This window comes from Myxine glutinosa, chromosome 7 (assembly GCF_964187855.1).
Source record: "Myxine glutinosa chromosome 7, kmMyxGlut1.1, whole genome shotgun sequence".
Lineage (NCBI taxonomy): Eukaryota > Metazoa > Chordata > Myxini > Myxiniformes > Myxinidae > Myxine > Myxine glutinosa.
This window is the reverse complement of record NC_136267.1, coordinates 92938942-92964653: the sequence shown is the minus strand read 5'-3', so window position 1 is coordinate 92964653 and position 25712 is coordinate 92938942. Positions and strand designations below refer to the sequence as shown.

General features: G+C 43.8%; 1 protein-coding gene across 2 annotated transcripts in view; it reads right to left on the bottom strand.

Moving 5' to 3' along the window:
* The window catches only part of PARD3B (par-3 family cell polarity regulator beta), a 257615-nt gene that overhangs the window by 131452 nt on the left and 100451 nt on the right, over positions 1–25712 (bottom strand). For both annotated transcript variants that reach the window (XM_068122712.2, XM_068122711.2), the window contains exon 3: positions 16579–16777. In XM_068122712.2, the coding sequence (XP_067978813.2) occupies positions 16579–16777 (199 nt within the window). The remainder of the gene's footprint in view (positions 1–16578; positions 16778–25712) is intronic.

The window sequence follows — 25712 nt, the reverse complement described above, 5'->3', positions numbered from 1 at the left end:
ACTTTAATATCTGCCATCCATTTTGGCTGTCTCACGAATGAAGGATGAGTTGCCTTTAGTGGTTGCAAAGAAAATTTGTGGAGACCAGGCAAAATGGGGAAATATGTCAGATATGACCCTAGGACAGTACGGTGATTCATCAATTGACATGAGGTATGAACCAGAGGTGACGACCGATGCGATTCGATCTCAGTCAATGGATGGACCTGTCCTGACATCATTGGGGAAAGGGCTTATGCAAGGAGTCATCCAAAATGATTAATTTGATTTATTGATGAATATTGATGAATTAATTGAAATTGAATAATTGATTGAATTGTTGATTGATTGAATCTAATTGATTGAATTTAATTGAATAAATTTAACTGGATAAATTGAATTGAATAAATTAAATTGAATATATTGATCGTTTGATTGATGAAAATGCGGTCTCAAGAAAGAAGCTTTAATATCTTTGTGAGATATTATCAATGTGAAGACAACCTTGGAAAATTGAGCAAGGTGGTGAGTTTATATATAGATATATATGTGCGGTTACCATTGTGTGATTTCCCCTTCAACAGAGCGGACACCTGAGGATTCACCCATTTCATACTGACCCTCTGGCTCATCTGCAAATACTGATCTGTGAGATTGGATTGTGCAAAAGCCACAGGTGAGAGAGATTCTCTGGAAATCACCGTTTGAACAGGTGGAGAGATCCTTCCTGGAGGTACGAGTGAAGCTTTAGAGGAACAAACTACAACACATCCAACGCTACTTTGATAAAAGGCAAAATGGGAAATGGAGCCTGCAAGAATACACAAGGACAACCAGAGATTCCACAAAAAGGTACTTGTACACATCATATGTACGACCGTTATGGTGCCGAAGCTATAAGGCAGGTCGAGAATTGGTATTTGTGGACAAAGGGACATGATGAGGAGTTTCCAAGAGATGGTACATTTGAGCGAAGTCGATTGGAAAGATTGGAACAAAGATTGAAAGCCAGGAAGAGACAGAATCTAACGGTAGACTGGCTTGCATTCCATCTTTGGGATGGTGAATCCAGACAACGGGAACAGCAAGAACGGATAACGGATCTAGAACTTAAAATAAAAAGGATACAGGATACAGTGGAGGAGACAAATGCACAACTGCCCTCGAAATTAGGAATGAAAGTGACAGTTGTCCCATCTGATTTCCAGTTGTCTCCCCAAAAAGGACGGTACAGAGAATTTTTTCGTGTTTCAGGAGATAACGAGAGATTGCAGTGGCAACTCAGGGATGTAGAGATGCAGCCCAGCAATACAAGTGCACAGGTGCACAGACCAGGCAACGACAGAAACCGGTGTTTCAAGTGTGGACGGATGGGACATTGGAAAAGAGGATGTCCGTATACCAAAAGGAAGACAAGTTCATAGGGTAAACCAAGATCAAGGGTACCAGTGCTGACCGATACCTCAGACAATGATTAGGCCTTCATTGCGACAAATCCCAAATGACGATTGGCCTCAACAAATTAGATTACTGGACAAACATGAATAACTGTCGATGATTCTTGGGTCTGAAAAGTTTTCGGAGCAAGAATTATTCATTTTTCTTTTGCTTGTAAGCAAATTGATAATTAATTGATCAAATGCCGAAATTGGATCTTTTATGTTGGGCACAAAATTTTAAATTTACAAAGTTTGGAACAATTGCTTTGCAATTTTTTTGGCAAACCAAGTGACAAGAGTCACATCATGATCAGGTGGGAATTTCGGACTATTGTTCCACACGATTGATAGGTCAGTGGTCGACTGACATACAAATGGGTGGGTAGTCAAATTTGGATAAATTATTGTGGGAACTGAAAGGGTAATGTCAATGTGACGTCATAGGGGTTTTCTAAGAATAAACTTTTTGGTCCATTTGTGTATTAGCGCTTATAAAATTGAAGGACAAATTTTGAGAAATTGAAATAAAGTTGACACCCATCCGGATCTGTAAATAAGGGTTCCAACGCAAACAAATACGCATAATGCATGTGGGTGTGGGTATTTTGTGTGTCAGTGTTTTTGTTTTTGTGTATCAATCTTACAAGATTGTTGACACCGACAGTGTGCCTTGTCTGAAAAATAGATAGTTCCATGGGGATGGGATCGCATATCGAGAGAATTCGTAAAATAAAAAAAATAGAAATATAATTTGATTATGAAAATTATCACTTTTGTCAAGGGAGATGGAGAATAAAGATTTGATTTGCTGAGTTATGAGCAGCTATTCATTAATAGTAAAAAATTGGAAGTAATCTTGGGATTCCATTGTGATAGAATTTATATGAGAATCAAAGCTATTTATGGATATGAGCTTCATAAAAAATGTGGGAGTACAAAATTAGCCAAATTTTGGAGAGGTCTTACACTGACTTCCCAGAGTACTCTGCTCACGGATTTTATATATATATAAACTTGAATTTTATCAGAATATAAATTGGGCTGTATGTATGGATGTGTATAAGGCATAGATGATATGGGAAAATAGTAAAGGAAATTTTGCTGGTTTGAACTATTGTGAGTTTTGAGTTCTGGAGTTCAAACAAAGTCACTGGTTGACAGATGAGAATGGATAGTAAATAAATTCTTCGATGCTGGGTAAATTAACTACGATATTACTAAGACTTATGAGAGCTATTGTTCTTCCTTACACCAGTGCGAAATTATTGGGAAAAAATATATATATATATTAGATCCAACATAATGAATCTATAAATGAATGTCAGATGGATAATATCCTCAATTTGTACTAATTATTTGATTGTGGGTAAAGGAATTAATTTATCATAGTGGATTGTTAACAGCAGCCTGAAAATGTCCTGAGAGTGCATCCATGTAATCGGAAATCCCAGATTTGTTTTTACAAACAACATTTTGGTAGAGGTCTTGTGTGGAAGAGCACTTCCTTGGTAGATAAAAAACGGTACTGCATGCTGGCAGCCACTTTTACGGCCAGTTAGGCCAAACAAATTGAGAGGAAATTGTAGTTAAATACGTAAGTTACACATGGCTATTTGTAAAAAGGAAATTTGTTGAGATGGGAAACATTTTTCGAAGGTTTATTAAAGTGTTATAATATGACATGTGGCAAGGCAAACTATTGGATGGGAAAATTAGATCTGGCTATAGAATAAATTTATTGACCCCTTGAAGTAAATTCTTCGAATCATTGTTTCACTGGCATTTTTTGTTCAAATTGGAAATAGTTTGGTAGAGCTTTGGTTAAAACCTTTGGTTGCGGTATCTTGGAATGAAATGATAAACCATAGGAGATTGATAAGAATAGAGAAAAAAAATATGGACCCAAAATAGAAAGTTGGATTCATGCCCCTCATTGCAAACAAGCACATGGGGCTAAGGTGGACGATCCCACAGAAAATGAGGCTGCACCTAGCAGCCCGGCAGAACATTCAGTGGCAGATAAATGATAGTCGTGATTTACAGTCATTTGAATTACATTTTAACACCCCTTGCATTGATAAACATTACATTTTCAACATGTGATATTCCTACTTGGGATAGTGACATTTATTTGCCTACATGACATACAATTACCTGCTGATATTAATACAACATGAGTGAAAAATGTATCACAACTACACTCATGATCAGGGGATTGAGTTCAACCCCGGGAGATAGGGGGATCAGGGTAAGACAAATAATCTGATTTATGTTACATATTAAGGGATTTTCTTTATTTACCTTTTAGGAAGCTTGTTAGTTTGGTATATAATGTTGAATGTCATCAACATATAATTATGTCATAGGTATGAATATATACAAGGAGTAGCAGACTTGTTTGTTGGTTTAGTAGTTATATTGGCAATTGTTTTAGTGGTGGCTTGCTTGAAAGCCTTAGTGACGGTGTGTTGGAATAAGGTAACCAACAACACGATGATAACGCATGAAGTGACAAATGAGGAAAGAAATGTGGAACCACAAGAGGAAGACTTTTATGGCGACATAAATACTGAGATTAAAAGATTAAATCAAGTGATGTTGCAAATGAATACAGTAGAATTAAGATAATGGCATAACGACAATGTTATGAGTTGTGTCAATTACAATATCAGTGAACTCATATCACCACGAGTGACACACTGTTAGGGAAAAAAAAAAAAAAAAAGGGAAAAAGAAAAAGTGGAGAGGAATTATGGTAATAATACATTATGCTTAATTTGTTGGTTTGGGAAAATTGTTGTTGGGAATTAGATATTCCTGTTTGTGATTGTAATCATATACAATTTATTTTCTTAGAGTAGTGCTAAAATACCTGCACAAGTTAATTTTTGAACTATATTAACCTGAAAGCAATTGTGGATGCTATTCTTAGTTTAGTAATAAAATACATACCTGATTGAATATTATTTGTGTGACGCATATAAATGAATATAACTTTTTGTGTTAAGGAAAAACAACAAATTGTTGAATGTGAAACTGTCGGAAGATATACATGATTATGCTGATTTCATGGTAAGATGTACCCTATCTGATTCAGTGTGTGTGGAAAGCAGATTCAGATGTGACTGAGCATAAGGATAAGACGAGATCACATTTTGAAGGGAGTGCTAACGGAATTGGGAAGAAGTTCGAGAAAGAAAATTTGTGGCTAAAAAAAAATGAAGTTAATCGTGGCATACACCCTCTTTCTCAAAGAATGATGAAGACATTCTCCCGTGTAACTTGGAGATGAATGCTTACCTTCACCAAGGAAATTTATGTGACCATTTGCCTGGATCACACTGCAACATATGAAAGAAAGGCGATCACTTACTCTTGTTCGAAGGCTTCGAACATTCACCACATCAGAAGTTGCAGGACAACGACATTTTACCTGCAACCTCTGTGAAATGCGGGGACATATGTTATTACTTCACCAACGTCCGGGGAACCAGCATGGAGCTGCAAAAATCGGCTGTGCCCTTGTCACAACAGCTGTGCATGATGCTGCTGGTTGCTCCTGGTATGGACCATGAATGACCTGAACACCATGGTCCCAACATCATTACCTTCGCAAAAGCGGAAGGTTATGTTTTGATCGCTGTGTATTTATTTGTATGTCTGTGTGTGTGTGTGTATGTTATTCGCATAACTCAAAAAGTATTCAACCGAATTGCATGAAATTTGGTGGGATGATTGGTTATTATACGGGACACATTTGATTAGATTTTGGGAGCAATCGGGTCAAAGGTCAAGGTCAAGGTCACGAAAAGGTCAAAATCGTATTTTTACCAAGTACAGAACAGTAGCTGCGGCGAAGGTATGCGCTCTACCGAGTGCCCGTTCTAGTTGTGGATGCATCCGGCATCCCTGTTCCACATCTTGCTGGCCAATCAACATTACACCAACACTTGCTGCTCACTCATAATGAGGGAGGAGGCAAGTCGACTACAACTGGGCGAAGGCCTTGTTCAAGGAATCATTATGGTTCACAGCAAAAAGTGGCAAGAATGCTACATGGAGAGCAGGGTCAGTCTATGACTCCGCAATGTTACCACAACAGCGAAATCCTACACGAAGTAGTGCAGGAGCTATGAAGACATTAGGAGAAAATGTTTCATACCTGGATTCAAACACAAGTGATCAGCCCTTCCTTTCAAACAAAGTCAACATTTGTGTGGAGGCAAACGTTTTTGCCAGATGGTGCAGATGCTTTACAAAACTTGAAAATGAAGTGAAATTGTTGTATCTTGGTGATGGTGAAGTGTTGTTTTGAAAAGATATTTGTGATGCAAATGCAATAGATTGAACAATATGGAAGGAGTCAATGACCAACGAAATGTTTTGTGATTCTTGCAGGATGACGGTGTATGCCTAAGGGAATTTGATTACCAAAGTTATGATTATTTACTTATACTTGTAATGATGTTTACTTGCAGTGATTGATTATTTACTTATACTTGTAATGATGTTTACTTGCAGTGATTGATTATTTACTTATACTTGTATTGATGTTTACTTGCAGTGATTGATTGTTTACTTATATTGATGTTTAGATTAATGGTTAATATAAACAAAAACAAAAAGATGAGGGAATTGTGGAAATGTAACTCATTGATTGGGACTAGTAACGAAGCAGATAGACGATTTCGTAAATGAGTGTCAGGAATGTGCACGAACATGGTAATCTCTTGTCCACCTGGTCACAGCCCCAGGCTGGAGCACCCCCCTATTGTTTGGTAAATGGAACTCGCAGCAGGAGGGGAGCGAGCTGGTGCCAGTGAGGCGACCGAGTAACGTTTGCGGAGAACGGATTAGAAGCAGCGGAGAAGGGATTACGATTTCAGCGCACAGAGGATTAACTGAAGTTTGCCGATATAAACAGAAGAGACTTTGAGTCAAGGCAGCACTCATCCTCAGAAGCCCTGCCCGACGGAATGAACGCGTACCACGGGTTCGGAGCTGCAGCCACGAAAGAGGGACTATGCGGATAGAGTTACCTGGTCCATTGAGTTAAACGGTATTATTTGGTATTGGAATGAAGTGAACAACCAGTTAATAAAGTCATGACCTTTTGTAAAACCTGTTTCCGACCATTGGCGTCTTGAGTCTCACCTACACTTCCACGACAATGTGAAGAAGATTTTGAATAACCAGCTAAAGGAGCAGATCAATACGAACTCTAAGGGGATAAACGTCAGCACATTGCAGAACTCGGTCTGCAATACTCAAGTCTTACCACTTTGCACCACTTGAGTCTTAACACTATCTTTGCACTACTGAAATATTAACACTCTTTGTTCCTGGAATTAATGGCAGCTGATAAGAAAATCTGTTTGGTAAACTGTAATCTGGCATGCTTGACTCCCTTTTCTTTCTCATGGCTCGTTTTATGCTTGATTGGCATGGAGGTGTGGTTGGCTGCTCCTTGAACCACTCCTTATCTCCTTGCTTTAGGCTGTTTTTTTCGGCTCATAGGCCACTCTTTGAAAAACTATAAATACGGCACACTTGTTGATTGCTCTACGGAGAGATCTGCGAGGGTTTACGTATGTAATAACGGCTTGCTTAATTGCTTTCTCTCCCTGTGCACGTACTTCAATAAATTTCTCTAACAGTCTGAAGGTGTTGGTGGTCCAGTCCGGTACGAATGACCCCTACAAAGTGGTGCAGCGAGCAGGGCTTGGCCAGGGGATGGAGAGGGGGAGCTACCATTGGGCGTACAGCAACCACCTGGCCAGCCAAAGTAAAGACTTGAGATCTTTCTCAGGGGAGTGAGGTGTTTTTCCACCGCCAAGTGGGTGGCCCCACCTCGGCCCGACATCAGTGCAAGTCCGAACCTAAAAAATGTAAAAAGGGAACGGACTGTATGGAGATTTTTGTTGGAGGTTAAGGGTTCGGCCAAGGATAAGAGTTAGAGGCTCTGAAATAAGGGTGTAAGGAATCATACGGGTGCAATTACTAATAGGAGGGTGGATAAGAAGTCCTCCAAGGACTAATAATTTGTGGGAAACCTGGAGAGGGGAAATAAGGAGTAAGAATGGGAAATAATGGGGGAAAGCCTCGCTCTCCCGAAGCAGGAACTCTGGCAGAATTCATGTCTAACACATGTGAACCGATGGTAATTAAAAATGTGGAATTATGGAACGCGTGGACAGGAAAGGGTAAACAGAGCAAGCTAGCATTCCTGATGGAGGGAACATATAATCACGGTGTCATCGAAAACTTACGTAAGGCATTGGAGGAAACAATATCTCTCCACACTCAAGACCGAACTCTCAAATCTGTCTCCCCCTTCCAAATCCTGGTGGCGTCTGGTCAAATCTGTTTCTGGTGTTTGATCCCCCTCCATCCCCTCCCTTACCTCAAACGGCTACACAGCTGACTCCGCACGTGAAAAAGCTGAATGCCTCAACTCTGTGTTTGCCTCTAAATCTTGTGTCCCAAACCCATCCCTCTCTGTACCCACCGTACCCAGTCATACCCAGCTGCTCCTGGACTCTGTGTCCTTTCCTCCTGACAAGGTGGAAAAGTTTCTGTCAACTCTCGACTCTGATTCTGCATTTGGACCTGACGGCATCAGCCCACGGGTCCTAAAATCCTTTTCTGCCGCTCTTTCACTCCCTCTCTCTCTTCTCTTCACCCTCAAATTTTGCTCAAGGTCATCTGCCATCAGCTGGGAAATCAGCCAACATCACCGCTTTACAAAAAAAATGTGCAAAAACAGATCCTTGCAACTACAGACAAATCAGCCTTCTCCCAATTTTCAGCAAAGTCATGGATCCATCATTGCTTCGGATATGAAATCTTTCCTCTTCTCCAATGGCTTGATCTCTGATCATCACTTTGGTTTCAGACCAGTTCACTCTACTCTGGACATGCTGCTTCTGCTGTCTCAACAATGGATGGAGGTCCTCAATGCCAAACAGGAAATTAGAGCTGTCTCCCTTGACATATCAAGCCCTGGTGTTGGCTTAGCGGTTAGGGTCCCGGCTTGGGATCCTCGGATCCTGGATTCGAATCCCGATCGATCGCTGAATTAACGCCAGGGGGGTTGACTCAGCCTGCCATCCTTCCGAGATCGGCAAAGTGAGTACCAGCTTGCTGGGATGAATGATCACGGTGTGTACCCCGATTTAGAATAGGTACACCATATCCCTGCGCATCGCAGGAGGCGACCAAGGGTTGGCGTCAGGAAGGGCATCCGGCCATAAAAACATTGTCTCAAACAGGGAACCGTAATTGTCATGGGGCCCACAAGGTTAACCCCCGCTCCAGCGGGGAAAATGGCCTTAAAACGATCATTCATATTCATTCATTCCCTTGACATATCACATGCCTTCTATATGGTCTGGCACCCCGCTCTGCTCACCAAACTCTCCTCCTATGGTATGAATGGAAATATCCACGCATGGCTGGCGGACTTCCTCTCTAGTTATAGTCAACGTGTGGCCCTGAATGGGTTTCTCTCATCTAACTTCCTGTTCAGGCTGGAGTTCCCCAAGGCAGTGTTCTGGGCCCTGTGCTTTTTCTGGTCTTCATGAATGATCTCTGACTCCCTTGAAATTTCTCTCTATCTCTTTGCTGATGACTCCACTCTCTGCCGCTCCATTCGTCATCCCTCAGATCGGCAGTCTGCAGCCTCCTCACTCTCTGCAGAACTGGCCAAATCACAGACTGGTCAAACAAGTGGAACATGTCTTTCAATCCTGACAAATCTCACACTCTTACTATGTCTCTCTGAAAAGACCGACTGGACAACCCTCCCATCCACTTTCTGAATAATCCTCTCCAAGAAGTTCTGTCACTCAAGCTTTTGGGTCTCACTATCGGCCATGATATTTCCTGGGAAAACCACATTTCAAATCTGGCCTCCAAAACCGGTCACCGACTGGGCATCCTCCGTCATGCGAAGTCCTTCCTTGGCACACTTGAGCTCCTCACCACATACAAGGCTTTCTTCCGCAGCTCAATGGATTACTGTTCTCCCCTCTGGGCTGGTGCTCCTGCCTCTCACCTAGCTCGGCTTCACGCTGTTGAAACCAAAGATTTCAGAATCATTGGAATCTCCCGCGATGAAGCTAACTCTGAGTGCCTTTCACTTATTCACCGCAGGCAGGTTGGTGGTCTTTCTGTCTTCTACCGACTCCTCTCCGGCCTTGCTCCCCCAGCTTTCTCTGGGCTATGTCCCCCAAATATTCCTACAGGTTGCACAAGATCTGCCTGCAACCCTCTTATGGTTAAACTGCCAAAATCAAACTCTCTGCTCACCTTCACTCCTTCATTCCTCTTTTCTCCTGCCTCTGGAACAATCTCCCTCACTCTCTTCAATCCCACTCCTCCCTCCAGGTCTTTAAAACAGCTGTTCACCACCTTCTCTTGTCTTCCCCCATCCAAAACCTTGATCTTATCTACCCCCACTAATTTCACCCCAGATCCACTTTTTTGAAATACCAACCTCTTTTCAGGAAGTCCTTGCAGTGTCCTTGTGTTTTATACTTCTCCCCCCAAGCCCTCTCCCTCCCACAGATCTCCCGATGTCCCTGCTCTCAAATGTTGTGTTTATGTGCTTCCCCTTCTCTCCCCATCTTGTCTACCGCTCCCCTTATTATATACTTTGCGTGTCTGTTTGATTGTTTGTTTGATAAATGTTAGCTCTTTCACGAGCCTCGATTCTGTATACAAAAAAAAACAACTCACATGGCCACACATAATGACATAGGTCTGTTGTGCAGCACAGTGCTATCTAGGAAGGTGTGGAGGACAGCAAGGATTGATCCACCACCAGCAGAAGAAGAGAACATTGATCAATTTGACACAAGAGTGGCGAATCTTATGCGAGAAATCCGGATGGTCTTAAGATCCTGCCCCAGGCCCAATCGTGGTTAACTTTTTAGAGGAAGGGCTGTTACCAAAGGTAAAGAAGCATATCAAGCTCCTGCACCCAGGATGGAAAGCAATGCCATTGGAGCAATTGGTGGCTACGGCCGCCCAAATTTACTCTTCCCATGCTAACGCTCGAGATGTTAAGGAGGAAACATTATTTGCAATGATGGAACAGAACTTCAGAAGGGAAGGCAGACGTGAAACAAAGAATCATGGGTGGGGAGCACAACCCTCCACTCCACCGATGGGGGGAGATGATGATGACGACAATGGGGAAGACATTCCAGGATGGCCACCCTTTATCGGAGGGTGGAGAAGCCAGTGGCCAAAAGGACCCCGTCAAAATAAACAGAGGTATGAAAGTGGAGGAAATAGGTGGGGAGCAAAACATACTCCAGGGAACTAATGTTTCCTATGTGGCCAGGGGGGCCACTGGAAACGAGACTGCCCAAGAAACCAGCAGGGCCAGAGAAGGGGAAGATGGGGATCGCTTCATGGTAAAGGGCCTCAGAATTGACAGGACAGCGATAACACCCCAGTATAGCCTCTATTGGCACTAACCCTATTAGATGAACCGATCTTGAATCTGGTGGTAAATGGTAGGCACTGCCATTTCTGGTAGACACTGGGGCCACTCGTTCGACCATTCGGGCGGATACAATGCCCAGCGCACCCAAGTCCGAAAAACATGTTAGGATAATAGGAGCATCAGAGGTCAGCGAGAGGATTCCTCTCTCAGAAAAACTAACAGTCCAATGCCAACATTGCCACTGTGTGTATGCAAGCTGATGAGAGTCTACGGGTCAGCACAAGGTCAATGTCGGATGTGCACAGAGTCACAACTTACAAAGAGAAGTGTCAGATTTCTCCACCTCCATCTGCCCGTGAGATGTACCGTCCCAAAAAGACTGGCGGCATGTGATGCTGCCATTGCGGTGGTGGACATGGTGCATTCCAATGTTGTTATAAACTATTAACGTGCCATGCCTGTGTGGGGATGGGGAATCTGCAATCCCGATGTCCCAGACCCACCTTTTCCACTCACCATGTCGATTTTGACAATGACAACACAGAGCCAACTGATCGCATGCTTCACGTAACCAACAACAGCACAGCAGGCGCTACCACAGTCGAAGGTGAGAATTATTCAGTTTTCTCTGTGGACACCAAGAATACTGAACCTCCATTTGTTGTGACGGTGACAATAGATCATTCCCCTGTTGAAATGGAGATCAATACTGGCGCTTCGAGATCTATCATGTGTTAAGGCATGTTCACCTCGCTTTTTCCCCACAGGGTGGGGTTCTGGAGATAAAACCTGTGTCGCCTAAACTGAAGACATATACCAGCGGAATTGTGCCTGTGATCGGTTAAGCCATTGTGTCCATTGAGCATGATGGTGTGTCCCACGCTTTACCGTTGCTTGTCATAAAGGGAAAGGGTTCGGCTTTGTTTGGCAGAGACTGGTTAATTAAAGGTCATCAGACTCAACTGGCATATTGTGAACTGTGTGTCCACCAGTTCTGGATGCACATCAATTGTCGACAAGTATTCTGATCTATTTCGTGATGGTGTGGGCACTTTTAAAGGCACCAAGGTTAAGATTCATGTGGATGCCGAGGCTAAGCCTATTTTCCATAGGGCAAGACCTGTACCGGAGATGATGCGAGCAAAAATTGAGCAGGAGCTCATTTCCGTTTTGTTTCCAGTGGCCAGTCATGTTTCGAGGGCAGTCTCGTTTCGAGGGCAGTCTCGTTTCGAGGGCAGTCTCGTTTCGAGGGCAGTCTCGTTTCAAGTGGCCCTCCTGGCCGCATAGGAAACATTCGTTCCCTGGAGTACGTCTCGCTCCCTGCCTATTTACTCCGCTTTCATACCTCTGTTTATTTTGACGGGGTCCTTGTGTTGTGGCCACTGGCTTCTCCACCCTCCTATAGAGGGTTGCCATCTTGGAATGGCTCAAAAATTGAGCAGGAGCTCGATCATTTTCTGGATGAAGGAATCATCGCCCCAGTTGAATACTCCGACTGGGCTGTTCCAATTGTACCCGTGCTGAAAGCTGATGGGAGCTTACGTACCTGTGGGGACGACAAGACTACCATAAATCATCATTCAAAACTGGATGGATATCCTCTGCCCAAGGCCGAGGACCTGTCTACGGCTTTGATGGGAGGTGAGACATTTACAAGGTTAGACCTGACTAATGCTTATGCACAAATGGAACTTTCAGACGAATCTACAATTTTCACCTGTATCAATACACACTGTGGACTGTTCGTGTACAATCAATGCCCTTTTGGCATTCGGTCTGCCGCGCCCATTTTCCACTTACAAATGGAGAACTTATTAAGAACCGTACCCAGCACGGTTGTATTTCAGGATGATGTATTGGTGACTGGTCGGTCAGCCCAAGAAACCACCTGAACCTGAATGAAGTGCGAAGCCATCTCTCCAGTGCAGGCCATCATCTCCGTCATGAGAAATGTGTCTTCATGGCTCCTGAGGTTGAGTACTTGGGTCATCGCATGCATCATGCGGAAAGGCATTTTGCCCTCACCAGGTAAAGTGGAAGCTATGAAGAATGCTCGTCCTCCCACCAATGTGTCTGAGTTTCGGGTTCTTCTCAGAATGTTAACCTACTTTGGTAATTTCCTACAAAACCTGAATACTGTCTTGGAACCGTTGCACATTTTGTTGCGCAAAGGCGTTCATTGAAAATGGGGTTCTGCTCAAGAGAAGGCTTTCAGGGACGCAAAAATTCTGTTATGCACGTCACCATTGCTTGTACATTACGACCCTACAAAAGAGCTCACTTTGAGCTGTGACAGTTCATCTTATGGTGTAGATTGTGCACTATTGCAAACCAACGATGCAGGTCTTTTGCAACCTGATGCATATGCATCTAGGAAACTGTGCAGTACAGAACGTCGGTATGGGCAGGTTGACCGCGAGGCACTTTCTTACATTTTTGGAGTAGGTAAAATGCACCAGTACCTTTATGGCCGACATTTCACATTGGAACGGACCACTAACCCCTCCTCGGTCTGTTGGGGGGGGATAAGGCAGTATCACTGACTTCATCTGGTCGGGTGCAACGTTGGGCTCTAACCATTTCTGGTTATGAATACAAACTTGTGTACAGGCCAGGACGTGAAATGTATTGTGCAGACGCATTGAGTCATCTACCGCTTCCGAAAACCATTGAGGAACCACCTCTACCTGATAATGTTGTTCATCTGCTGTCTCAGGTTGTTCATGAGAAAGCACCTGTCACTGCAAAGCAAATTGCAACAGGTACGAGCGACGATCCTACATTGTCGCATGTCAGATGCAGAATGTCAGGTGATTGGTCATCTTGTGCAAGTGAAGCTAAACCATATCTAAACAGGAAGGACGAGTTGTCAGTTGACGTGGATTGCCTCCTTTGGGGAAGTCATATCATCATCCCACCTAAGCTACGTGAGACAATATTGTCAGAACTACATGATGCTCACCCTGGGATGGTCACTATGAAAACTATAGCCAGAGCTCATGTGTGGTGGCCAAAGTTAGATGATGACATAGAAATCTGCATACATCATTGTTACACAGGTCAGGTTAATGCTAAGTCACCGCCAGAAGCACCACTTGAAATGAGGTCATGGCCAGTTAAACCTTGGTCGAGGTTACACATTGATCATGCTGGACCTTTCTTCGGTAAGTTGTTCTTTGTCGTCGTTGATACCCACTCAAAGTGGATTGAGGCTGTTGTTGTACCCTCTACAGGCTTGGGCATTACAATTGAAGCCCTATGCAGTATGTTCGCCATTCATGGTATTCCTGATTGCATTGTATCAGACAACGGCTCATCTTACACCAGTGCAGAGTTCCTAAGCATTTGCAAGCAAAATGGCATCAAGAATTATACCTCTGCTCCATACAAGCCTGCCAGCAATGGCCAAGTTGAGAGGGCCGTTCAGATCGTGAAAAGTGGACTAAAGCGTGTTACGGAAGGGACCATACAAACTCGCTTGGCCCGAGTCCTATTGAGTTATCGCACACGACCGCATCATGCTACTGGTCGTTCTCTTGCATCAATGTTAATGGGCCGCGAGTTGAAGACAAGGTTGTCACTTGTGCACCCAGATACGGTGGCAAATGTAGAATTGAAGAAATTCCAGCAGACGCATTATCACGACCGTATGTCTGTGAATCGTGAAATTAATGTAAATGGGTCCTGTGTTTGTTCTCAATGCCGGCCGTGGTGAGAAGTGGTTGTCCGCGGTAATTATCGAGAGTGTTGGTAGTCAGATTTTCCTAGTCAAACTGTCTCATGGCAGACTTCAGCAGAAGCACCTTGCTCAAATCAGATTGCGTTATACCAAACCAGCAGAATCACCTATATTTGTACCGTTACCTGTTCAACCATCCAAAAGAGTGCCTTTATCGGCCCTCATAACCACACCTGCACCTCTAGAACCCTTACCAGAAATGTCCCCGACCTTCCAGTCGAGGATGTTTCACCCACTGTGAGCGGTGTCATTACCGAACCACCGGTCGCTGTTAGGCGCCCGAGCCGCAAGTGTCGTGCGCCGACGCGCCTTGATCTTTAAGGGGGGAATTGTAACATACAGTGATGTCATATCCTTTTCCGGGCTCGCCACCTGTTGGGCGCTCCGAGTGATTTATTCGGCGTCATCACTCCCGGTAATAAACCGCTGTTTGGACGCTTGCTTTGTGTCTCTGAATCCCTCGATTTGCGATGCCATCAATCTCGTAAGGACTTTACAAAGCAGAAAGGAGAAAAGGTATGGAAGTGCAGGCAGACAGAAATATAGGTGCGATAAGGAACTATAGAATTAGCTGCAGACATTTTATCAAAACAAAAGAAGAAGAAAAATAAACTTAAAAGAGTTTTTATGTTTTGTTGATGTTTATCTTTCGAATAACAAGAATGACCGCACTGTGGTCACAACCTGCGACACAATATATATATTTTTTCACCTCTGTCCACTCCACCCCTCTTGATTAAGCCTTACTAATATTTTTATTCGACATATGATTAGATTTTTTGGGGTCCTTCATCATGAGTAACACTCGACCCCAAAAAAAGGAATGAAAATCTTACGCAACAAACTGGGGCAGTCTATAATCAGCAGGGATTTTCAAATGGCTTAGGCCCACCAGAAAACCAAGATGGTGGCAATATAATTTTGTCTGGGTGTCATATGGTGGGCGGAGTCAAGCAACAAATGTGGGTGGGGTGGGGTCTGGCAGCTGTCCGATCAATGGATGCACATTTCAAAGTTGGATGCCCAACAAGAACAACTTGTACCCCCAATGGACCCCCAACAAGCTCAGCAACCATGCAGAGCTCTTGTATACCTGCGACATGTTGCAGGTAAAATCAAAAATCGAATTCAAAATTATAATGGCAAACACCTTGGCATCGAAGGAGCCATCTCCACAGATTTCCTTTAAAAATGGGAGGACTTCTGAGCCCCCTTGCTCCTCTTACCTCTTCTCTGACAAAGTATTTGCAACTAAACCTGGTTTTTGGAGACTCAAAGCAAATCACGTTAAAAATCACCGTTTAAAAAAAGCATTTTTGAGGATATTGGGCCTTTTCATATGGCAGCATTTTAGTGCCAATCCTATGTTGATCTGGGGGTATTAGCAGTCAACCACAATGTGTGGTCTTGCACCACGTGTAGACCACGCAAGGCAAGAGCAGGCAGAGTCCTTTCATGAAGGTCATGAGTGAACAAGCTGGGTTTATTAACAACAACAGCAAAGCTGGGTTATTTTATCTAATGTTTTATTTCACAATATCAATTAAATAATTATATCAAAAAGAATTTTACTGTTTGTGATGTCGTAAATCCTTAATCGTTAATTTCCAGAAGCTGGTAATCAAAATCCTTAATCGTGTTGCCTCGAGCTGGATTTAACCCCACAAGCTGTTGGATATCAGCGCAGTGTCCTCAACAGAACCATAAAGTTATTCTCATCACAGTCTTGCTCTGCTTCACACAATGGCTTCCTTTTGTTATCACTCCAGCCCATGTTAGTTGTTACTTTGGCCTAAAGTCTTCACTTTTGTGTAATGCATCGTCTGCAATGATCGATTGTCGAGTGAAACCTCCAAAATGATAACAAGTAACTTATGGTGGTGAACGTATGAGGACATTGACCCAGAAATGCTTGTAGCTTTCAATTAGTACCAAAGAGTAGGTAAAATGAACAGATTGGTTTGTACCTAAGGCTGTGGCAGTGACGTTCATCTCTGAGAGCGATTGATATGGATAGAAGGCGGACGCAGGTCGTGGCTCCCATGGACGAGGTAACACGGCCGAGAGAAGGGAGACGCCGGGCCTCGTACGTGCCGAGGGTCGAGCACCAACCGTTAGAGAGGGCCCGGTAACCGACCCGTCACCCTCCTCGAACACCGCCACGAGCTGCGGAGGGGGCACCGCACAGGGAAAACGTTTCTGTTGGTTTACCTACGGAGCAGAACGTACTGTTCTCCAACAGAAAGAAACTTATCAGGAAGAATGACAGGAAAAAAAATTGCTTTGGCTGAGAAAATAAAGGGAAACGTCTTTTGAAGGCCAAACAACTCAATTTTAACGCTTTACGAGATTTTGATGATATTATTTTTAGGGGATAAAACACTCAAGGAAAAACAGGTGCCTCAAGCCAAGACTGGGGGAAGCATTAATGACGTATTAACCATCTTGATAGTCCTCCCTCTGAGTTAACTACATCGTACAGAATGGATGGAGCAGGTTCACTGGCTATAATCTACCATGCCAGGTAGCAATTTACACCACAAAGGTGCAAGGTATATCACTTTCATATCCAGACCTTCTGTGGGGCTTACGATGTACTGTACAAACCTGTACAGGTGAGGACTGCAATCAAATCCAAAAATAGAAAACGTAACATGGAAGGGGAAATGCCTCGATAAACTTTGTGTTTATTTCTCCACATATTACTTTGGTAGAGGACGAGGCTCCATGAATTACATATTCAGGGGGTGGGGGGCAAGGAAAAATTGATGAAAAGTAAAAATTGAGAAAAAGGAAGACCTGGGTAAATGCCAGAAGAGAAGGGGAGGGTGGAAAGAATGGCGGTACAAGGAAAGGGGGTTGCATGGATCTGGGGGTGCGAAGAGGGAACATGTATGGAGCATATAGCCTGTTTGGGGGATAGTGGGGGTGGAGGGTGGATTCTGTCATTTTTTAAATTTAAAATACATAAAAAATATTTGGGCCTGAAGCAAAACCGCTTGAACAGAAACCTTAACAGTAGTGTATTCGATAAAGGTCTTGACATAATCGGTGGACCAAAACCGAAAAATGCCATTGAACAGCAAGTCAGGTGCTTCACATGATTAAAAGAGATTTGCACAAAAGTTTCTGAGAATCCATCAAATCTATTAATCCCCAACAAAGCATTAATGGAATCAAATGCCTCCCCATGCCCACGAAACGCAGAGGAATGTTACTTCAGTCTGAACCGTAACCACTTTCTCAACAGAGGGCTAATTGCTCAAAGCAAGCTTAACAGTATATGGATTTAATTAAAGCCCCTTAGAAAACCAATTTGGGTTATAATATTGCTTTGTTAATCACCATTTTTGTAACAAACACTCAGGGAATAATTACGGCAAACACTGCGTGATCTCCTGGAGCGAATGACAGTCGTGCCGACTCTCGAGGGAAAGTTTCGTACAAACAGAGTGCCAGCAAGTCCGTAAAAGTGTCAGGAGGCCCATGATCCAGGGAAGGCAAGATTGCTGAGAGACAAACATCTCCGGCTGCCTGCGGAGTCAAATCACCATTGGGCTTTGAATGGGATTGGTTTTCGCCCGCGCATCAGCGAATGGTGTCCAGTTAAGCATCCAATGTGGACAACTCACCAGCACTGGGTCAACACCCACCTGAATCTACTACATAAGTGTTAGGTTGGAAGGGTCTGGAAGTGGGTGGCAGAATCAAATAATCAGACAAACGTAAAATAGAAGACTAAAGCTGCTCTCGCAGAGCAGACCGGTGCCCAAGTACATCGCGTCCTCGCCTCTATGGATCCTTAGAACCATTATTTGGTCGAACTGTGTAACAAATTGTCCCCATCTGAAATGGTGTATGGGGGATGAGAAGCATTGATTGTGTTCAGCCTATGACAGCAGCACAATTCAGAAGTTCAGTAATGAAGACCACCTGGCCTCGATGGACCGACAACGTCCGACGAAGTGACTCGTGGGATCTGGGCGGTGAAAAGGTGCACCAGTTAGTGCTCTGGATACCGGGCACTCGGCAAGCGGCCATCTGGATGATTGTATTGTAACACGAGCCTCTGGTGATTTCTGGATCGTTGTCGGGTGGGTGATTTTCCACCGTTGTTAGTGAGAAGAAGAGAAAGGAAAAAGTTTGCCATCAACCACGAGCTGCTGCTCTTGATAGTTTTTAACTCGGATAAGCCTCCTTTGAGCATCCAGTGCCCCGATCTCTGGGCCTTTCAGCCTTTTTATTCTGTTGGCACCTGTGTCTCTAGGTTCCACTTGTAAACTCTGAATGACATTCTTAAATGAAAACAAATGTGTTCAGCAAATAGTACACAAGGAAGCTCAATTTAGTCTCTTTTCATTTTACAAATTAACAAAATGTTTTTTTCCCAACTTCCTGTGTCCGTGTATAAAGGTTGCACAAACCATGCTTGCATTTCTGCACTGTCGGGAAGCCCAGGGTTACCTTAGGGCTCAGAAAAACATTTCCCATTGTATTGTCCTCCAACAGCAGCCATAGTAAACCACTCAAAGGTAACTTGGCTCAGAGTTTGCTCGGTGTTACTTGCTGAATCACATGCTTTGCTGAATCCAAAACAACGCTCTCACTCTCTGTGATTGTAAGAATGGGTGGCCATCTTGACTGAGGAGGTGGTCATCATGACTTGAGTAGGCCTAACTAGATAATGTTGCTTATTAATTTGAACTGTTTAGCATACAGGAGGACCTCATTGAATAGAGAGAGAGAAGGAAAGAGAGAGAAGAAGAAAAACAGGATGAAGGAGAGAGACGAGGGGTGGGGAGGCAGACTGAGAGAGAGAGAGGGAGAAAGGGGTTCAGGGTGAGTGAGAGAGAGAGAGAGTGAGAGAGAGAGAGAGAGAGAGAGAGAGAGAGAGAGAGAGAGAGAGAGAGAGAGAGAGAGAGAGAGAGAGACAGAGACAGAGGGGGCTGAGAGGGAGAGAGGGAGAGGAGAGAGGGAGAGGGAGAGGGGACAGGGATAGAGACCTGCAGGAAAGAGAGAGCGATAGGAGAGGGTGAGTGAGTGAGTGAGAGAGAGAGAGAGAGAGAGAGAGAGACTTTGACTTTGACTTTTAAGCTCTTTTTATTATAAAAGTATAAAACAAGAATACCACCAAAAGCAATCAATCAGGGCAATCAGTAAAATCATAGCAATCCCGAAAGGAAAAAAACAAACGGTGCACTGCAAACCCAGCAACAGAAAGGTGCAAATGCCAGAAAAAAACAGCACACGATAAGAAACACCCGCATTGTATTATACGGAGATTAACAATTTGTTTTCCTGGACCTCACAAATCCCTCCAACACACCAAGTCGCAACAAAATTAGCAAGGTCGTTTGCCGTTTGGACACAGCCAAATTCAAGCTTGAGCCTTGCTGACACCAATGAACTAAAGAACACCATGATACTGCATTCCTGCATGGGTCTGCCGCCCAGCTTCGCCTTCCGCGACAGGTATACGGCCAGTTTAGCAGTAGCGGTTAGGAACCCGAATACAATGGATGTGGTTCCCTTTTTGGGAGGAAAGCCAAAGATGTAAGCTTTCAAAGAAAAGGTAACCTGCAATCTATGGGAAATAAAATTTAACCAATGAAACAAAGGAGAAAGTCTTTCACAATTAATGAAAGCATGAAGCAAATCTTCCCTCGCCGGACAAAAGGGGCAACAGCCGGAAATGGGGGGAAAAAAACGGATGACAGCATTGGAAGGAACAATCCAGTGGGCCAAACGCCACTGAAGGTCACCTGTTCTTTTAGAAATAAGTCCAGCATACATTGTATCCCATAAAGGCTCAGAGGGGGGACCGGGAGGCAAGAGTCCTTTCCACCGGGTAACCCCAGCTAGAGGTGGGTCCCCAAGAAGAAGTTTCACACAAGACCTATAGATACTCTTGCTGCTCATGCCATGGAAGGGGGGTGACCCTGCGCTCATGGGGGGCAGCTCGTTTGGGGTAAAAGTGACCCCTAATTTTGGGACTGTGGGCTCGACCTCTATGTCCTGCGTCCAATGTAGGCCTAGCTGGTGGCCCTTTCGGATCACCGCTCTTAGTATATTCTCGATTTGCCTCCTGGACCGAACACCTGTTAGGTCCGCCAGCTCGTTCGCAGGCTTCCATCCCTGTCCAGAGTCGTGTCGAGAGAGAGAGAGAGAGAGAGAGAGAGAGATAAGGCTGGGGAGAAGGAGAGAGAGACAGACTGGGCAGAGAAAGCTATAGGAAAGAGAGAAAAGGCGAGAGAGAGAAAGAGAAGGAGAGAGAGGTACTGCAAAACTGGGTCGATGTGTGGAGCAGACGCAGCAAGCCCCTAATCCAATTCCTGATACCAAAAATGCATTTAATAAACTAACCCTGCATTGCAGGATGGGGAGAGAGAGAGAAAGAGAGAAAGTGGGAGACAGAGAGTGGGAAAGCGAGAGAACATGATCATTTCCATGTTCATACCAAGAGTAAATCACACACAAGATGGTATCGAACAAAAGGTATTATTGACTTCCAGGTATAATTATGTGGATTTGGTCACTTGAAAACAGTGTTCGCACAGAAAATGGCAATGCTGACTACAGACTAAGCCTACAAAATGCACACGTGGGGAAAAGTGACATTTTGCATGAGAAACTAGAACAATGCGACTGTGTCGCCAATATGCCTCTGCATAATTCCACAACGAGTATATGCCATCACTCTGCATATGTATGGGTAGGGGATCACGTTGTGAAGTTTCGTGTTGATCGGATAAAGGTTCGTTTTTCTATCCAAGATGGCTGCCAAACCACGTGACCTATGACATCATCATTTTCAAACTATATGCAACAGTGTTGTAAGATGATATTTGTAAAATTTCGCATCGATAGAGTGAGCGCTTCTAGATATATAATTATTTAATATTTTCCTTCAATCCAATATGGCTGCCAAACCCTATGACCTATGATGTCATAAATTTAATATTTCAATTCAAATGGGTCATAGATCATGTGCATGCAATTTCAGATTTTTAAGATAAGGAATCCGATTAAAACATTTTTGGCTGGTATACTTCACCTATGATGTCATCATTATCATGCTTTTGTTCTCCATTGAGAGTACTTGACAATGTGCCAAGTTTAAAAAAAATTCTATTCAGCGGTTTCCGAGAAATAATTATTTAATTATTTGCTTTTAATCCAAGATGGCTGCCATACCACGTGACCGATGACGTCAGAATTATCATAAAAACATTCTGCATGGGTGTCACTCCTACCCTGAAAGTTTCGTCTCAATCGGACATGTGGTTGCTGAGAAAAACGAGGTTTATCCCGGAAGGACGGATGGACGGACGGACAACCCGAAAACATATAAATGCCTCCGGCGACTTTGTTGGCGGAGGCATAAAATCCCATATTCAGGAGAGCCGAGTACGAGCCTTTAATACACGGACTCAAGCAAAGGGTCAGAATAATGGAGGCCGACCGTTGCCTACTTGAAAAATGCTTTTTGCTCGGGGGCAATGGCAAAGCAAGCACAGGCTTGGCTTCGGACCAAAACGCCACCTGCCATGGAGAGCCAGGAATGTTTGTGACTATCCAAAGGGTGTTAGAGTTCATAGTTTGTACCGAAATCGCAAATCCCCATACCGTGCATTAACCCACAGTGATGGATGCCACCGTGCTCGAGGGCAAACCACGGGTACCCGGCTCTGTACAATTGGAGTTGAACGTGATGTGAATCGGAACGGATCTGCTGGGAACGTTGAGGGAATGATCGACGGAGTGGAACGAATGCATGATTGAATCAATGTGAATATGCTTTGTGCCTCCATTACCTTGGTAGGTTGCCCCCTCTAGCGGTTCGTTTATTTCCTTGGGAGGTGAAATTAATGGATCCACGAATGTGCTCGAAATTCTAATCATCGCAACAATGCAAAACAAATCGACTTTACAAAGACATCATGGAATGGGTTTTGATTGTGTTTACTGAAGGATTTCTTTCACGCCAGGAAACATCCGCCATGACGACTCAAACCTGTACGTACAGCGCCACCTAACGGGGCTCATAGACACGGGCGTGTAGGGGACACACGGACAACTGACTCGAACACGGACTGACTCAAGTCACAAATAGAGCTGTGATTGAGCAAATCCCGACTGTTCTTCCATATATTCCCTGTGTTATTTACTGTGTGTAAAAGGGATGCGTGTGGGTGTGACGCGTGATCCAAGTAATGAGGAGGCCAGGATTACATGCATGTTGCATGTTCATGCGATGATGTCCTAACGAGGGTTAGTGTCAAACTGTCAAACAATCGAGGCAACCTTCGGCATGGGCCGGAGGAAAAAAAAATGTAACACAACACACACACAGAGAAGCAGACACAAACACAAACACACAGACAAAAAACATTCATAACACAAGCTCATGGACACAAATCATCAGACACAAAAACACAAACTTTCTTTTCTCCCGCATCTGGACCAAACTCCGACACTCTCTTCAATCCCACTCCTCCCTCCAGGTCTTTGAAACACCTGTTCACCACCAACTCTCCCCCATCCAAAACCTTGATCTTTTCTACCCCCATTAATACACCCCAAATCCGCCTCTTTCAATCTCCGACCTCATTCCTGAAAGGCATTGTAGTGTCCATCTTGTTTATCCAGTGTGTCTCGCCCCAGCCCTCTCCCTTCCACAGATCTCCCGATGTCTCTGTTCCCTGCTGTTGTTGTGCTTTCCTCTCTCTCTTTCCCCCTCTTGTCTCCCACTCCCTTTATTATATGTTCTATGTGTTAGCTCTTATACGAGCCTCGACTTAGTATACAAAAAAGAAGAAGAAAAAAAGACAAACACATACAAAACTACAACGGCCTCAGTAGAGATTTTTTTTTTTTTTTTTTTTGAATACTGAATCGAGGCTCGTGAAAGAGCTAACATTTATTTCACAAACAAATCAACCAGACAAACAAAATATATCAAAAGAGGGAGCGGAAGACAAGATGGGGAGAGAAGGGGAAGCACACAGACATAACATTTGAGAGCAGGGAGATGTGTGGGAGGGAGAGGGCTTTGGGGGAGGAGGCGTGGGAAGTGGGGGAGGGGGGGGGAGGGGGGTGGGAGAAGTATAAAACACAAGGACACCAAGGACTTCCAGGACAGAAGTTGGTATTTCAAAAAGTGGAATTGGGGTGAATTAGCGGGGGTAGAAAAGATCAAGGTTTTGGATGGAGGAAGATAAGAGATGGTGGTGAACAGCTGTTTTAAAGACCTGGAGGGTGGAGTGGGATTGAAGAGAGTGAGGGAGTTTGTTCTAGATAGTTAGGCAGCGTAGCAATTTTTGGGGGAACGACTTTACAAAAGTACCATTTTTATTTTAGTGGTTCATTGGACCATATGCAATAGAATTAGGACCGGAGGCAAGACATATACAGCGTTTGACTTTCGCGCAAATACGACTCGCACAGCATAATATCGAGCAATACATTTATGCAAATAAATCATCAGCTATTGGAGTTAGACTAAAATCGTAAATACATAAATTGCTGGACAAATTACCTTGAACAACATGTTGTCTGTTCTAAAGCTATATTGTCATTACATCCTTGTAGTTGCGTACATGTTAGATATATGAGAGGTGCGCGAGTCACAAGTATAACACATTTGTATAAACACTCGGTATTATATTACTAAATTATTATTACATGGAAGCGTAAGATTTATTATGCAGGCATGGATAAGTTTTACAAATAACACTGCATGTGATGAAATAAAAGCTAGCCTCCTTGTTGAAAATATATACATAATTGGTTTTTGTCCTTGGTTTTTGTCCAATAAGAAGGTGAAGAACACTGTATATTGCTTGCCTCCGGTCCTAAATCTATTGTATATTGTCTAATGCACCACCAAAATAAAAATGGCGCTTTTGTCAAGCCGTTCCCCATTTTCGATAAATATGCTGCTAAGCTGCCTGACTAAGAGGCGGGAGAAAAGAGGAATGAAGGAGTGAAGGTGAGCAGAGAGTCTTGATTTAGGCAGTTTAACCATAAGAGGGTTGCAGGCAGATCTTGTGCGACCTGTTCCTACAGGTTTGGGGGACAGAGCCCAGAGAGAGCTGGGGGGGCAAGGCCGGAGAGGAGTCGGTAGAAGACGGAAAGACCACCAACCTGCCTGTGGTGAGTGAGTGAGTGAAAGGCCCTTGGAGTTACCTTCATCGCGGGAGATTCCAATGATTCTGAACGGTTTGGTTTCAACAGCGTGAAGACGAGCTAGGTGTGAGGCAGGAGCACCAGCCCAGAGGGGAGAGCAGTATTCCATTGAGCTGCGGATGAAAGCCTTGTATGTGGTGAGGAGCTCAGGTGTGCCAAGGAAGGACTTCGCACGACGGAGGATGCCCAGTCGGCCACTGGCTTTGGAGGCCAGATTTGAAATGTGGTTTTCCCAGGAAAGATCATGGCAGATGGTGAGACCCAAAAGCTTGAGCGACAGAACTTCTTGGAGAGGATTATTCAGAAAGTGGATGGGAGGGTTGTCCAGTCGGTCTTTTCGGAGAGACATCGTAAGAGTGTGAGATTTGTCAGGATTGAAAGACATGTCAGCATTCCTCCACCAGGCTAAACAGTTTACGTTTTGTCTCCCACTAATAGGCCGGATCCTTCCGTTCATAAACCAAAATGTAATCGGTGTGTTCTTGTTGCCTAACCTACTCATCCACTTAGTTTTGTCATAACTCGTCCACAACTTTTTGAAATATCATCTTTTATATCGGTTTTGGCCCAATCTCTCAATGGTGAAGAATCACTTAAAAAATTATAGCATCCGGATCCAGATCTGGATCTTCACCAAAATCGAATCAATTTATCGTTGTCACATACCCAAACTTCCGTCCGAATCTGTCCATAACTTTTTGAGATATCCTGCTGACACACAAACAGCGGTGAAAACATAACCTCCACCAACCCAAGGTGGCAGAGGTAAAGATACACAAACACACACCCCTACAATTTTGAGGCGAAAAGAAAAGCAATCAAAATCCCATTAAAATATGAGTCTCCAAAAAAGACACCGATAGGAATATTCTTCCACACATTTACAGCTTAGTATCTCTCAAGTGACCTTTCA